Source organism: Scyliorhinus torazame, chromosome 3, assembly GCF_047496885.1.
Source record: "Scyliorhinus torazame isolate Kashiwa2021f chromosome 3, sScyTor2.1, whole genome shotgun sequence".
Classification (NCBI taxonomy): domain Eukaryota; kingdom Metazoa; phylum Chordata; class Chondrichthyes; order Carcharhiniformes; family Scyliorhinidae; genus Scyliorhinus; species Scyliorhinus torazame.
The window spans coordinates 62,316,889-62,333,282 of NC_092709.1; the positions used below are offsets into that span (position 1 = coordinate 62,316,889).

General features: G+C 47.4%; 1 protein-coding gene across 3 annotated transcripts in view; it reads left to right on the forward strand.

The window, feature by feature from the left end:
* The window catches only part of bbs7 (Bardet-Biedl syndrome 7), an 89,412-nt gene that overhangs the window by 14,479 nt on the left and 58,539 nt on the right, over positions 1-16,394 (forward strand). For all 3 annotated transcript variants that reach the window (XM_072495726.1, XM_072495723.1, XM_072495725.1), the window contains exons 7-9: positions 1,303-1,419; positions 3,047-3,177; positions 10,560-10,644. In XM_072495726.1, the coding sequence (XP_072351827.1) occupies positions 1,303-1,419; positions 3,047-3,177; positions 10,560-10,644 (333 nt within the window). The remainder of the gene's footprint in view (positions 1-1,302; positions 1,420-3,046; positions 3,178-10,559; positions 10,645-16,394) is intronic.

The following is a 16,394-nucleotide window of genomic DNA, read 5'->3' on the forward strand; positions in this document are numbered from 1 at the left end:
TCACCTCACGGCTCTTAAATTCAATCCCTCTGTTAATGAACGCTAGCACACCATAGGCCTTCTTCTCGTGAGAGTCCCTATAAGAAAAGTGTGTTTTATCAACTGGCTGCAGTGATGTCATTGTGTGAGTGGAGCTGGAATGTGATTCTGCTATTTACTTTTGTTTTGAGCTGGAAGCTCTTTTTGGCTCTGTGTTTTAGTTTCACTTTCAGTTGGAGAGCTGCATTCAAACCAAGCAGATGTATACTGATGTCTCTCTGTATGTTAAACAAGATGTTTAGATCACTTGATAATTTAAAAGTGGTAACTGTTCTCTGTAGAGAATCCAAACCTACTGTCTTTGTTTGGCTTATGGATGTTGTTACAAAAGTTACTAAGGGTTACCTATAGAGTTCTGTATCTTTTTAGGGGGTTATCAGTGTTGGCAGTTGGTAAGATGTTTACTGTGTGTTTATAAAATGTTAACTGGATTCATAGAATAAACATTGTTTTGTTTTTAAAATACTTTAGCTCTATGTTGCATCACACCTGTAAAGTGGCCCCCCCCCATAAGCAAAATCTATTAAAAGTTGTGGATCAGGTGAACTCCACAATATACTTTGGTGTTCTCTAAACCCTAGCCCATAACACTATGGTTTATCCTGCAACAATGGTATAGTTGTGGTCATAAGTTACAAGGTAGGTCATGATTTCCAATATGCCTACAGCCATAGTAACTGATGGCTAGTTGTTTTTACTCCAATTCATTGTATTGTGCGGCTGCAACACCATGTTCAGTGTGCACATGTATTAGCAAAGTCCTTTGCTATGCTAGCAACTTGAGATGACTGGCAGAATTATGACCTTAGCCGTGGCTTCTCGCTACATAACATTAAAATAAATAATGCTGTAAGAAATAACTTCCATTTATACAGTGTCTTACATAGGATGTTCCCAAGTGCAGAATTCCTAAATTGGTGCTTGTAAAGAAATGTGAGTGCCACATGAGCTCAAGTGATTTGTCTTCCTGTTGCTCTAGTTATCATTTAGTCTCCAGTCATAATGGCTAATACCCAGCAGTAAACATTTTGTAAGTGAGCAGAAGAGGAAAAATATTTCTAATTCGTACCTAGTAATGACTCTTTGTAGCAATATAATCATTGCTCACTTTGTCAAATTCTGCATTTTCTCCCAACAGTAGCTCTTTTAATTGTTCCATTGAAATTTGTTCGTTGTTGATTAAATCATTTTTCTTTGTAAATACTGTGTTATGTTTGGAAGTATGATGTACTGTAATATTGACTTATTATTCAATTGGCTTAGGGGACTCTGGAGAAGATCTACTGTATGGGACATCTGATGGGAAGTTAGGACTGGTCCAGATCACAAAAAGCTCTCCATTGCATCGTTGGGAAATCTCCAATGAGAAAAAGAGGGGAGGCAAGGACTGCTTTATTTTGTTAAAGTATTTTGTGGGATGCTTTTTTAATTGTTCTTTTCCCCCAGGGAAGGAAGTGGTTGCATTATTGTCATATAGCACATCCTCTTATCACTTGAGATCAGATGAGGGCAACTTTTCTATGATTCTATAATTCCCATTAATTGTGGAAATTCTGAAGAATATGAAAGTTAAAACTGGGGTAAAGCAATTAAATACCTGTTAACATGTGTTTAATTTCAATATCAAGCAAGAAATGGCCAACTTTCAGAATGTATGCTTCAAATTGTTTCATCAGCATTTTAAAAGATTCCTTTCAATCTTGTTTTCCCATGTTTTTTGTATTTTAAATGGCTGGATGAGCTTAATGTGAATAAATCCAAAGTTGGTCCAGGTTTATTGGGATGAATTTTCCTTTAGGGTCAGAACATTGATGTCAGGATCAAATCCAGATCCTGACTCCACATTGTGTCAGAAGTATTCACCTAATTCAAAAGCAGGGCTAATTAATGGCCAGGGAGTCTTTTGCCATTCAGATAAGGACAACAGATGGACTCCTGATGCTGAAGGTTCCAATGGGATCCAGCACTGAAAGTAGCTGCAGCCTACAATGCAGGAAATGAAGAGAGGAGGTGCTCTCTCACACTATTTACAGACTTTAAAAAACAATAGCCACAGGTACTGGACCACCATTGTGGCTGTAGGTATGGCAGCTGTGGGGATGGTGGGGAGGGATAACCCTCAAATTAGTCCCGCAATGCTACTCCCACCTCTCCCAAGCCATGTCGCTGAGCAGCTGCCTCTAGGTATGTCTGGCCTCTGGACGCTGCAGGGTGACGAAAAAATTCCAGTTGACCTCTGATCAACCTTAATAGGCCTTTCAACTATTTTAACAAGCTGTCTGTCATCACCCTGTCCTACCTGCCTCCTGAAAAATGACCCAGAGTGGGAAATCTTCGGCTGGCTTGCTCAGCCTATTGTGTAATTGGGTATATATATCGGATCTCTGGTCCAAATCCCCTTTATCTCTCATGCATGGTAACAGTGAAATGTAGCCCTGCTCTCAATCAGTTTTAGAAAAAAAAAAGTGATTTCCTTCAGTGGTTCACGAGGTAAATACATTGGTGTGATACTGAGATCTGTATTTGTTATGGTTTTAGATTAATTTCTGGACTCTGATTAGTTACCTGATATAACCTAGGATGGTGTGGGACTACCATGATTTCCCATATTATCTCTGAACCAGAACGAGAATAATAAATAGGATCCTATTCCTGTTTGTATTCGTGATCTCTGATGAAACATTAATTTATGTGCAATGCATCCAGCTTGGCTGTGATATCTGCACAGTTCATATATTTTAAATACTTGTTAAAATGTAGACAATTCTGGCAAAGCCAGAATTTGTAGTTGCCTTGAAAAGGTGGTAATGATGGGTCTTCCTGAAGTACTGCAGTCCTTGTTGGGAACGTGCTCCCGCAGTGTGTTAGGTATAGAATTCCAGGATACCAGAATGATGTGATACTTGAAACAGAATTGGGGAGCAGGGCTATGCAAATAATTGGTAAATTGCAAAAAATAATACTGCAGGAGAGAAAATCGACTCAGTTTACTTTGTGTGGATTGCAGGTGCACTGTGTGTTGATTACTATGATGTTCTGGGAGATGGAGTCAAAGAGTTACTTGTTGGTCGTGATGACGGAATAGTGGAAATCTATGGATTTGATAACAACAATGAGCCTGTCCTTCGATTTGAACATGTAAGTCTTCATTGCTTGCGAGGATGAAACGGATACTGTTATTCAGATGTAGATAAATAACTCCAAAATGTAAAGATTACATTTACATATAAAATTCCTGTTTTGAAATGGAATTAAACTCCATTGGTATAAGTCATTTTTTCATTACACGGTCTGCCTCTATCTAGTAACTGTTTTTATCTTTTCTCTCTGCCTTTGTTTGTTCCGTTACTTGTTACTGCAAATGTTTTTTTCTTTGTCTTGTAATGAATGTTGGTTTCATTCTTTTGGTGTATTTGGGTCACTTGATTACCATGAAAACTTTAACCAGCTAAATTAAAATGACTATGGGCATGATCAAACCAAAAAAAAAAGTCCGTTCTGGGTGGGATTAGAGTGATAGGGAGGGTCGGCACATTTGCACAGTGGTTAGCACTGCTGCCTATGGTGCTGAGGACCCGGGTTCGATGCCAGCCCCAGGTCACTGTCTGTGTGGAGTTTGCACATTCTCCCCGTGTCTGCGTGGGTGTCACCCCACAACCCAAAGAAGTACAGGTTAGGTGGACTTGCCATGCTAAATTGCCCCTTAATTGGAAGAAAATAATTGGGCACTGTAACTTTATTTTTTAAAAAAGTGGTACGGTGGGAATGACCCTGTAATCTAACGGCACTTTTTTTTCGTTCTCAATGGGGAACGCCCATCCCCCCCCCCCAAAAAAAAGCCGCACTCAGTTGCATTTCCTGTACTGAGGACCTCCGGTCACTCGATCCCCAGTCCCCCCCCCCCCCCCCCCCCCCCCCCCAACTCGCCCGTTGAGGGGTCCTCGAGTACCACTCCCCCCCCCCCCCCCCCGAGACCCACCCAAGTGCCACTCCGCCTGGTTCCTGTTTGTGGGGACCAGTGGTGAATGTCGCCAGGCTGGAGTCTCCATGGCGAGGCCGATAGATCTGGGAGCCGGTTCAATCTGGCAAAGGGATAGTTACGTGAGTTTTTCAACTTGCTTTAACTCTGCAAGCCTGGGTCTTGCCCATTGTGGGCGTGAACCAGATCGCGACGCCTCACGAGGTGTAACAACCGTCTGGAATCATGGAAGAGATCTTGCCCGGGATGTACCGGACGTGTCCCATCCCGATTCCGGCGGTAAATCGTATCCTATATCCATTTTATTACTTAAGTAGCTGTATCAGGAGGTGGGTTATATGGGAGAACTGTACATCTATGATATTTGTTAACAATTCCTGATATGAAGAAAATGTCATGACTTCGCAACAGGTGTATAACTGAGGACAGAGTCCTCTGACAGCAAATAACGCAAGTCCGAGACGTTAACAACTGTTGAGAGAAGAGTGAATAGCGCCGAGAATGGCTTTAGATCAATATTTCTTCTATAACCTATGCGACTCTCATGCCGCACACTTACAGAATCATAGAATGGTTACAGCACAGAAGAGGGGCATGTGGCTCATTGAGTCTGCTGGCTCTCTGCAAGAGCAATTTAGCTAGTCTCATACCTCAGCCACGCAATTTGTTTTTCCTTCCGTTACTTTTCCAATTCTCTTGAACGCCACAATAGAATCTGCTCCCACCACCCCTTCAGACTCTGCATTGCCGTTCATAACCACCCAACTCTGCATTACAAAAGGGTTTTCTCGTGTAACCATTGGTTGTTTTGCCAACCATTTTAAATATGTGTCCTCTGGTTCTCAACCCTTCCACCAATGGGAGCAGTTTCTTCCTTTCTACTCTGTCCAAATCCTTCATGACCCCCCCCCCCCCCCCCCCCCCCCCCCCCCCGCGCGACGAACAGCCCCTCAAACATGGTCACAAATATCCCCCACCTTTCCTCAAACCATCCTGAAGAGTCCCTTAACTCATACTTTTATCTTCCCTAATCGCAGGAAGTCGTGCAGGTCACCCAACCAAGCCGCTACCCCCGGTGGCGATGCTGACCGCCACTCCAGCAAAATTTGTCGCCGTGCAATCAGAGAGGCGAAGGCCAAGACATCGGCCTTCCTCCTCTCCATGAGCTCCGGCTTCTCTGAAACCCCAAATATCACCACCATAGGCTCCGGGTCCACCTCCTCCTCCACTGTCCTGGCTAAGACTGCAAACACTCTCCTGCCTCTACTTATAAAGCCCAGGATCCTGTATGCCTTTGTAAACGTTGTCAACCTGTCCTGCTACCTATAATGACTTATCCACATTTTTCCTCCGGTTTCTCTGTTCCTGCTCTTTAAAATTACATCCTTTAGGTTATGTTACTTCTTCTTGTTCTTCTTACCTAAGTGTATCATTTTACACTTCTTTTGAGTTGAATTTAATCTGCCACATGTCTTCCCATCCCATCAGCCTGTCTATGTCTTGATCATTCGTGGAATGTGAGCGTCTCTGGCAAAGCCAGCATTTATGGGCGGCATGGTAGCACAGTGGTTAGCACTATAGTTTCACAGCACCAGTGTCCCAGGTTCGATTCCTGGCTTGGGTCACTGTCTGTGCGGAGTCTGCACGTTCTCCCCATGTGTGCGTGGGTTTCCTCTGGGATGCTCCGGTTTCCTCCCACAAGTCCCGAAAGACGTGCTGTTAGGTAATTTGGATATTCTGAATTCTCCCTCTGTGTACCCGAACAGGCGTGGAATGTGGCGACTAGGGACTTTTCACAGTAACTTCATTGCAGTGTTAATGTAAGCCTACTTGTGACAATAAAGATCATTATTATTATTATTTATTGCCCATTCCTAATTACCGTAGAAAACATGGTGGCTAGCCACCTTTTTGTACCATTGCAGTTATTAGGGAGTTCTTGAGCTTTCACTCAGCAAGAGTTAAGGAACAGTGATATATTTCTAAGTTAGCATGACGTGTTGGAATTTGCAGGTGCAGATGTTCTCATGCACCTTTAACCTCTTCTTCTAGGTGGTAGATGCCACAGGTTTGACAAGTCTGTTGAAGAAACATTGGCAAGTTGCTGCAGTACATTGTAGATGGTACACACTGCTGTTACAAGTGCACTGGTGGTAGGGGGAATTAATATTTAAAGTGTTTCATGGGTTGCCGATCAAGTGGGCTATTTTGTCCTGGATGATGTTGGAGTTACACATATCCAAGCAAGTGTAAAGTATTCCTTCACATCGTCACTTGTGCCTTGTAAATGGTGGACAGACTTTGGGAGTTAGAGTCTGAGTTATTCTCCCCAGAATTCTCGGTATCTGACCTACTCTTGCAGCCACAGTATTTGTACAGCTAGTCCAATTCAATGTCTGATCGATAATAACCTGCAGACTGCTGATGGTAGGAAATATGGTGATGGTAATGTCATTGAATGCCATGGGGAGATAGTTAGATTCTCACTTGTATGGGATTGTCATTTCTTGGCACTTGTGTGGCACAAATGTTAGTTACCATCTAACAGCCCAAGCCTGAATGCTGTCCAGGTCTTGCTGTATGCAGTCATGGACTGCTTCTTTATCTGAAGAGTTGCAAAGATTTCCAAACACTGTTTATCAGCAAGCCTCCCCATTTTTGAATTTAAATTCAGGGCGCGATCCTCCGACCACGCTGCGCCAGAAAAGAAACTTGCCATGGTGCAGTGTTGCTGTTGAAAGCCGGGAGCCCTCGCTCCTGGGATCTACCTGGCTCGCAACGCCGCGCGAGATACAATGCTATCTCGCGAGATGTTGCAAGGTGAATCCCACCCACGATGGGTGGGATCAACTTTTAGCAAATCTGCATACTATCCCTTCACCTCCGGGACCTTGGGCAAGCACCGTTTGGTACTGGTCCCCATTTGTGGGGACCAGACGGAACGGCACTCGTCGGGGTCTCCAAGGGGATCAGAGGCCCCCACCTGCATGCCCTTTAGGCAGGGTGGTGCCCTGGCACTGCTGGTGCCACCTGGGTACCCTGGCACTGCCAGCTGGCATGGGCACTGCCAAGGTGCCAGGTTGGCGGTGCCAAGTGGGCATTTTCTGCGCACAATCGGGCCAGAGTTGCCCTGCGTTGGTGTTGGGGGGGCGGGGGACCCTCCTATATTGCGTTCGGGCTGGAGGGGAAGTCAGGGATTCTTTTGGAGGCCTCGGAGATTGGGACGTCATTTTTAAATGGCGGCCCAATCTTTCGCTACAACGAGGAGCTCCGGCGAGCAGAACTTCCCATTGTAAAAAAAGGGGCTATGCGGCCTCGGCCGTGCATTCCCTGTTCAGGCTCCTTATTCAACACGAGTCGCATTGAATAGACCAGTGTTTCTTAGCACTGCGGGTGCCGGAAAATACACGGCTAAACGCGCTCGCTCAGGGATTTTGTTCCCTTTTGGGAAGATTACGCCCTCAGAGTGCACATAACACTAAACAACTTTTGTTCCCCTCCTGATGGTCTATTACAGATAGGTGCCAGATAAAGCCGAGGTGAGCTTTGGGTAGATGTAAAAACAGGGATAATGCAAATCTATATTTTTTTTCAAAAAGCATGCAGGATGAGGAACTACCAGATGCCTTGGATGACACGAAACACTGCAAAAGAACTATCACTGCAATACTAGTTGTAGTGGGTCATAAACTTACAAACATAGTGACTGCTTCTTACTAGTTATTCTTACAGGTTAGATTTCAACTTCAATGTTTATATACACAAGATTCACGAGATAACTATGTGTTTCGTCAAATACTTTAGTTAAGTTTAAAAGATGATGTAAACCAAAAGCAAAAATTAAAATGCTCGAATTGTGAAACTGAAGCAAAAGTTGCTGGACACACCTAGCAGGTCAGTTAGCATCAGTGTTGGAAAACAGAGAAGTTCATGATTTAGATTTAGTTGTAGACCTTGCATCAAAACTGGAAAAAATTAAAGATGAACAGCATTTTAAAAAAGAACAGTACAAAGGTTGGGGGGGTGTAAAATTCCTCGGATTATTGGACTCCGCCAAGTTGAAGGAATTTAAAGTATTCCTACTATTCGGTTACCAGCAGCACTTTGCGATTACTGGGACTCAGTAGAAATTTGCAGTTAAAACTTCTCAGGTGCCAATAGGAATTGTTTTATTTGTCTTCTATTGATTACAATTTGAAAGTCATTTAAAAGGCAATTCGTAGACAATTTGAAGCTTTCAGAGAATCAAAGACATCATCTTCTTGCTTAGGCAGACAGCTCGAAAGTAACTTTTAAAAGGTCAAAGTCTGGAAATGAAACATGAAAAAGAGAGAGAGAGAACTAAACTAAAACTAAACGTCAAAACCTCAAAAACACTCCCCAAAATGGCAGGGGGAAACTTTTCAGTTATACCCTTTCATAACTGTCTTAAGTCATCTAATCACATCCCAATATAATCCTAATTGGTTTGGGTTAGACTCAAACACATTTGATTTGACGGCAAGCCGTCCATCTTCAATGTGCAACATTAGTTTTAATTGTTTCATGTCTGAATCATGTTATGGAATGTGATTCACGCTGTAATCACTAATGGCCTGAAAAGAGAACAATAGAGCATTAGTTACTGGACTCTTGTCACCTCGTTGCCAAGGAATTCAGCCCTTGTCCTTGACAGCAGCACAAGCATAGTGTCAAATTGTCTTGCAACTATGCTGTTTTAATCTATGATGGAATTATGCTGTTTCATGCTGTTTTTTGTGTCTCTATGTTCAGAGATGACCTGAGGTTATAAGTGAATTTAAAATGGGTATTTAAAACTGGGGCTTAATATTTATGCTTAAACAGCTATCTTTTACCGATACTAGTTGTATTTGAAATACCTGGCTTCTACAGGGGGTGAATGCACACTGTCACACGTCTACACACTCACCCGTGATGTAGATTTGTAGAATGATGTGTAACGTGCTGCAAATGAAAACATGATAATTAGGTGGCTGAAGTGGGCTAACGTGACAGAGGGATAATGAAATAAATTAAATGAGTGATTCTGAAGGACTGAGTAGCTGAAAGAATGATTGGGTGTAAGATGAATAGAAATGAAAACAGAGAAACTGACAAAATGAAAAGTAACTGCAAAAAGTTGGTTGACACCATGTGCCTTGTCAGCTGCTTCTTTCACGCTTATGGTTCACAGTAGCTTGCTTTGCTTTGCCAGTGTCTGATCCATCAATTTGTAATGGTCTTACGCCCCACCTCAGTTATTGGCAGGCTATTTATGTCTTCTAAATGTCCTTAATTTATTTCACAATGCTTCTTAGTGCCTCTTGTTTAAAATCCCACGCTGGATGGGAGAATCGCCTGGGCGCCGCGCGAGTCCTGCCACGCCGTCCCGACGCCCGCACGTGATTTTCCCCCCCCCCCCCAAACCGGCGTGGCGCGAATCACGGCTGGCCGCTGGGAGAATCGCCACTTGCCGTTGGTAATGGGCGAGCGGCGATTCTCCGGCCCGGATGGGCCGAGCGGCCTGCCCATCACGACAGGTTCTCACCGGCGCCATCCACACCTGGTCGCTGCCGGCGGGAACAGCGTGGGAACGCTGGGGGGGGGGGGGGGGCGGCCTGTGGGGGGGGCGAGGGGGGTTCCTGCACTGGGGGGGGCTCAAAAGGGGTCTGGCCCGCGATCGGTGCCCACCGATCGGCGGGCCGGCCTCTCTGAAGGAGGACCTCCTTTCCTCCGCGGCCCCGCAAGATCGATCCGCCATCTTCTTGCGGGGAGGCCACGGGGAAGACGGCAACCGCGCATGTGCGGGTGACGTCATTTACGCGGTGCTGGCCGCGTCATTTACGCGGCGCCAAGGCCCGGCACGCGTAAATGACGCAACGCCGCTCCTAGCCCCCTGGGGGCGGGAGAATAGGGGGCTGGGAACAACCTCCGACGCCGGAGTGAAACACTTCGGTTTTCACTCCGGCTTCGGGACTTAGTCTCCCGATGGGAGAATTGCGCGCCCCCAACTCTTATCATTCAACTTCCTATCTTGTGGGTGCTTTTGTATTTTGATTCCCTGCCCTTTGTGTTCTGTTCCTTTTTAAATGTTATTAGACATGTACTGATATATTCATCAATTGTCTGGCTGAGTGCTGCAGCAGCAATGTTGGAAAAACCTGACACCATTCAATAACAAGCAGATCAATTGTTCTTTATCCTTGCTACTTCTGCACTGTAGGGATTCTATGATTCTATTCTATTCTATGATATTGGATTCAATATCCAGCACCTCCATCACTGGTGCACTGTAGCTGCACACTAATTTCCCTAGCTGTTGGGAAGGCAAGAGACAAACAGAAGTATATCCATGCTCCTCTTAACCTGGGTCATTGTTCGTGTGGAGTTTTCATGTTCTTGCCATGTCTGCGTGGGCCTCAGCCCCACAACCCAAATATGTGCAGGGTAGGTGGATTGGCCACGCTAAATTGCCCCTTAATTTGAAAAATTAAAAAACATGTTTATGGATGTTTATGTTTTTATGCAAATTACACTCTAGACTTTGTCTGAAAGCATCACCTCCATTCAAGGAGGATGTGTTGGAAAAGAGGGATATGATGAAGTTTTGACTGCCACATATACAGGTAAGAAAATAAATTAAATGTTTTCCATTTTTAGAATTGACCATACTTTAATGAAACAAAAGATAACCTGTGGAACTCGGTGGTTCAATGTCCAAATGCATTGGCTAAACTGGGACTGAACCATAGAGCAGAAACCATCAGATTTTGACCTTTGAAGTAGTTCACAGAATCATAGAATAATGGCACAGAAGAGGCCCTTCAGCCCATCGAGTCTGCACCGACCCCTGGAAAACACTTGACCTGCCTACCTAATCCCATTTGTCAGAACTTGGCTCATTGCCTTGAATGCTATGACGTGCCTAGTGCTCATCCAGGTACTTTTTAAAGGATATGAGGCAACCCGCCTCTACCACCCTTCCAGGCAGTGTGCTCCAGGCCGTCACTACTCTCTGGGTAAAAAATATGTTTCCTCAAATCCCCCCATACCTCCTGTCCCTCACCTTGAACTTGTGTCCCCTCATAAGTGACCCTTCAACTAAGGGGAACAGCTGCTCCCTGTCCATGCCCCCCATAATCGTGTACACCTCGATCAGGTCGTCCTCAGCCTTCTCTGCTCCAGCGAAAACAACCCAAGCCTATCCAACCTCTCTTCATAACTTAAATGTTCCATCCCAGGCAACATCCTGGTGAATTGCCTCTGATCTCAATGGGGTAACAGCACAGTTGGTTTCATAGTATCGGGTCTAGGAGGTATCAGCTGTGGTTCCATGTTCACTGATACTTTCCAGAAAGTATGTTTGATGAAGACAGGATTGTGATTTTTTTATATCTTCAGTGATGAAATGGTCTGCTGGTATTCTGATTCGGTTAATGCATGAAAAATGGTCAGGATGGGGCCATTAATTGTAGAATTGCACCTTCAGATGTCTCCCTACTTGCAGAGAAGGAAATTGAGGGCTAGTTTATTTTTTAGCTATACAGGTTTTATTTGGGCACGCTTAATAGAAATTAAACTGGCAAGTTCGCTAATACCATAATTAAAATGGCTAGAGTGTTAATATCACTCTAAAGAATATTGCATCTTGTTGAGCACAATAATTTGTTCCAAAATACATTTTCTAAATTGTAAGTGACCAGAATACAAACAACAATATTCACATCACATCTTTATTGCAAGGGGTGGTATGGTGGCACAGTGGTTAGCACTGCTGCCTCACAGCACTGAGGACCGGGGTCACTGTCCGTGTGCAGTTTACACATTCTCCCCATGTCTGCGTGGGTCTCACCCCCACAACCCAAAGCTGTGCAGGCTAGGCGGATTGTCCACGCTAAATTGCTCCTTAATTTGAAAAAAAAAAGAATTGGGTCCTCTAAATTTATAACAAAGAAACATCTTTATTGCAGTAAAACGTACCAAAGTGCTTCATAAAATTTACGCTGAACTAAAGGAGGAGAGGTGACTAAATTAGGACAGGTGTGACTATTCGCCTGATCAGAGGTATAGATTTTGAAGTGAAGAGGTTTAGAGAGGAATTCCAGAGTTAGGTTTAGACAGCTGAAGGCACTGTCACCATTTTTAGGGTAAAGGAAGTGGGTGCCATATAATGCCCAGAAAGCAGAATTCATGGAGGATTACAAAGCTGGGGAGGCTACAGATTTGGATGGATGGACGTTGACGGCTTTCAATAAGAGGATAAGGACTTCTCAATCAAACCTCTCGTGGACTATGAGCTAGTGTAGGTCATTATGCACAGTGGTGAATGGTGATTGTGACTAGGTGTGAGTTAGGGCGTGGACAGCCTGAGATCATGCCCAGGGAGATGTGGAATTGGTGGTTATGGAAAGGAACTTGTACGGTTCAGTGTTTCCAATGTTGTTTAAATGTAGGGCAATTTAGCTTATGCAGATCTGGATGTCGAATAAGAAGTATGGAACACTTCCGGGTCGCGGCGATGCGGAGCTAAGCCGCGCGAGTCGGCAGCTCCCGCAGGAACGGACTTTTGGGCCCGCTAACGGAGCCCCAACGGACCTTTAAAAAAAAATCAACCCGGGGGGAAGAACGGAGGAAGTCCCCTACAGACCTGCATGGACCAGACCCGCAGTGAAACGGCGAGGAAAGCGGCCCTGGAGCAGCGGGAGAAGAAAGAAGAAAAAAACAAAATAGCGGCGCCCATGGACAGAGAGGAGATGAAAGAGTTCATCAAGTGCTGCTTCGAGGAGCTGCGTAAGGAGATGGTGGCGCCTATACTGGCAATGGTGGAAAAACTTGGAGCAACCCAGAAAGCCCAAGAGGTGAAGATTCAGGAGATCCAGGAAAAAGTGAGTGAGAACGGCGACGAGCTCGTGGGCCTGGCGGAGAGAGTGGAGCGGCACGAGGCGCTGCACAAGACGTGGGCGGGAAGACTCGAAGACCTGGAGAACAGATCAAGGAGAAACAACTTGAGGATCCTGGGTCTCCCAGAAGGAGTGGAGGGGGCCGATGCCGCGGCATATGCGGGCACAATGATCGGGACGCTGATGGGTGCGGAGGCCCCCCCGGGATTGCTGGAGCTGGATGGGGCGCACCGAGTGCTAGCGAGGAAGCCCAAGACAAAAGAGCCGCCAAGGGCGATGGTGGTGAGATTTCACCGGTTTACGGACGGAGAGAGGGTCCTGAAATGGGCCAAGAAGGAGCGGAGCAGCAAGTGGGACAATGCAGAGATCAGAATATACCCGGACTGGAGCACGGAGGTCGCTAAGCGGAGAGCGGGTTTCAACCGGGCCAAAGCGGTGCTGCATCGGAAAGGAGTGAAATTTGGAATGCTGCAGCCAGCGCGACTGTTGGTTACACATAATGGCCAACACCACTACTTCGAAACGCCCGAAGAGGCGTGGACCTTTATACTAGCTGAAAAATTGGACTCTAATTGAGGGTTTGTGTGGGAGGGGGGTGTTTGAGAGTTGAATTATGACGGTTGTTGTACATAGGGGGTCAACCACACACAGGAAAGGATATATGGGCTGGGGGAGAGGGACAAGGCCATGACAGGAGCTGCGCCATGGGAGGCGGGGCAGGCTTTGGGAAGCGCGGGGTTGTCTTTCCCGCGCGCGGCAAAAAAAGGCGGGAAGGGGAACAAAGGAATGTACATTGATTGGGAGATTCCCACACGGGAGGGGTTAAAGGGATGGCGGGGGAAGCCGGGGTCAGCAGGTGTCAGCTGACTTACGGGAGGGATATGGGGGGAGCAAAAAAGCTCGACGGGGATCTAGGGGGGGGGGGGGAGGGAGGGAGGGGAGGGAAGGGGGGGGGGGGAAGGGTTGCTGCAGCACTGGCTGAAAGAGAACGGGACACAGAAGAGGTGGCTGGGGCGGGGGTCCCCCAGCTGGGGGACTGGAGAGTGAGGGAGACGCGGACAAGGGACTGGCCCAGAAAAGGAGATGGCTAGTCGGCGCGGGGGGGTGGTGAGAGTCCCTCCAATCCGGCTGATAACGTGGAACGTGAGGGGCCTGAATGGGCCGGTGAAGCGGGCTCGAGTGTTCGCGCACTTGAAGGGACTGAAGGCAGATGTGGCAATGCATCAAGAGACACACCTGAAGGTGGCGGACCAGGTCAGGTCAAGAAAGGGATGGGTAGGACAGGTATTTCACTCGGGATTGGATGCAAAAAATAGAGGGGTGGCAATTCTGGTGGGAAAGCATGTGTCATTTGAGGCCAAGACTATCGTAGCGGATAATGGAGGGAGATATGTGATGGTGAGTGGTAGGTTGCAAGGGACATGGGTGGTGTTGGTAAATGTATACGCCCCAAACTGGGATGATGCTGGATTCATGAAGCACATGTTGGGGCGCATTCCGGACCTGGAGGTAGGAGGACTAATAATGGGAGGGGATTTCAATACGGTGCTGGACCCAGCACTGGACCGCTCCAGATCAAGGACGGGAAGGAGGCCGGCGGCGGCCAAGGTACTTAGGGGGTTTATGGATCAGATGGGGGGAGTGGACCCATGGAGGTTTGCAAGACCGCAGGCCAGGGAATTTTCTTTTTTCTCCCACGTTCATAAGGCTTACTCCCGGATAGATTTCTTTGTTCTGGGCAGGGCGCTCATCCCGAGAGTGGGGGGGACGGAGTATTCGGCCATAGCCGTTTCGGACCATGCCCCGCACTGGGTGGAACTGGAGCTGGGAGAGGAGAGGGACCAACGCCCGCTGTGCCGGCTGGATGTGGGACTGCTGGCCGATGAGGTGGTGTGTGGGAAGGTGAGGGGGTGTATTGAAAGGTACTTGGAGGCCAACGACAACGGGGAGGTGCGAGTGGGGGTGGTATGGGAGGCGTTGAAGGCGGTGATCAGGGGAGAGCTGATCTCCATCAGGGCTCATAGGGTGAAGATAGAGGGAATGGAAAGGGAGAGGCTAGTGGGGGAGATCTTGCGGGTGGACAGGAGATACGCAAGGGCCCCGGAGGAAAGATTACTTGGGGAAAGGCGACGGCTCCAGACGGGGTTTGACCTGCTGACCACGGGCAAGGCGGAGGCACAGTGGAGGAAGGCACAAGGGGCGACTTACGAGTACGGGGAAAAGGCCAGTCGGATGCTGGCGCACCAGCTCCGTAAGAGGGCGGCAGAGAGGGAAATAGGGGGAATCAAAGATGGAAGGGGAGCCACGGTTCGAGGGGCAAGGGAAATAAATAGGGTATTTAAGGACTTCTATGAAGAGCTGTACAGATCCCAGCCCCCAGGGGGGGAAGGGGGGATGAGGCGATTCCTGGACCAGCTGGGGTTCCCGAGGGTGGAGGAGCAGGAGGCGGTTGGTTTGGGGGCACCAATTGGGTTGGAGGAGTTGAGTAAGGGTTTGGGGAGCATGCAAGCGGGGAAGGCCCCGGGGTAGGACGGGTTCCCGGTGGAATTCTATAGAAAATGTGTGGACCTGCTGGCCCCGCTACTAGTGAGGACCTTCAACGAGGCAAGAGAGGAGGGAACCCTGCCCCAGACAATGTCGGAGGCGACAATCTCCCTGATTCTAAAGCGAGACAAGGATCCACAGCAATGTGGATCGTACAGGCCGATTTCGCTCCTCAATGTGGATGCTAAGCTATTGGCGAAGGTACTGGCCACTAGGATTGAGGACTGTGTCCCGGGGGTGATTCACGAAGACCAAACGGGATTCGTAAAGGGCAGGCAGTTAAATACCAATGTGCGGCGGCTCTTAAACGTGATAACAATGACATCGGAGGAGGGAGAGGCGGAGATAGTGGCAGCTATGGACGCAGAAAAAGCCTTTGGCCGAGTGGAGTGGGAGTACCTCTGGGAGGTATTGCGCAGGTTTGGGTTCGGGGGAGGGTTTATTAGATGGGTTAAGCTCCTTTACAGCGCCCCGGTGGTGAGCGTAGTGACAAACCGGCGGAGGTCGGAGTACTTTCGGCTGTGCCGGGGGACGAGACAGGGGTGCCCCCTGTCCCCCCTCTTGTTTGCATTGGCGATCGAACCCTTGGCCATGTCACTTGGGGAGTCTCGGAAATGGAGGGGGATAGTCCGCGGGGGAGAGGAGCATCGGGTGTCGCTGTGTGCGGATGACCTGCTGCTGTGCGTGGCGGACCCAGTGGAGGGGATGGTGGAGGTCATGCAGACTCTGAAGGAGTTTGGAGAGTTCTCGGGCTACAAGCTTAATGTAGAGAAGAGTGAGCTTTTTGTATTACAGGCAGGGGACCAAGAAAGAGGAATAGGGGACCTACCGCTGAGGAGGGCGGAGAGGAGTTTTCGGTATCTGGGGATCCAGATAGCCAGAAGTTGGGGGGCCCTACATAAACTGAATTTGACGAGGGTGGTGGAGCAAAT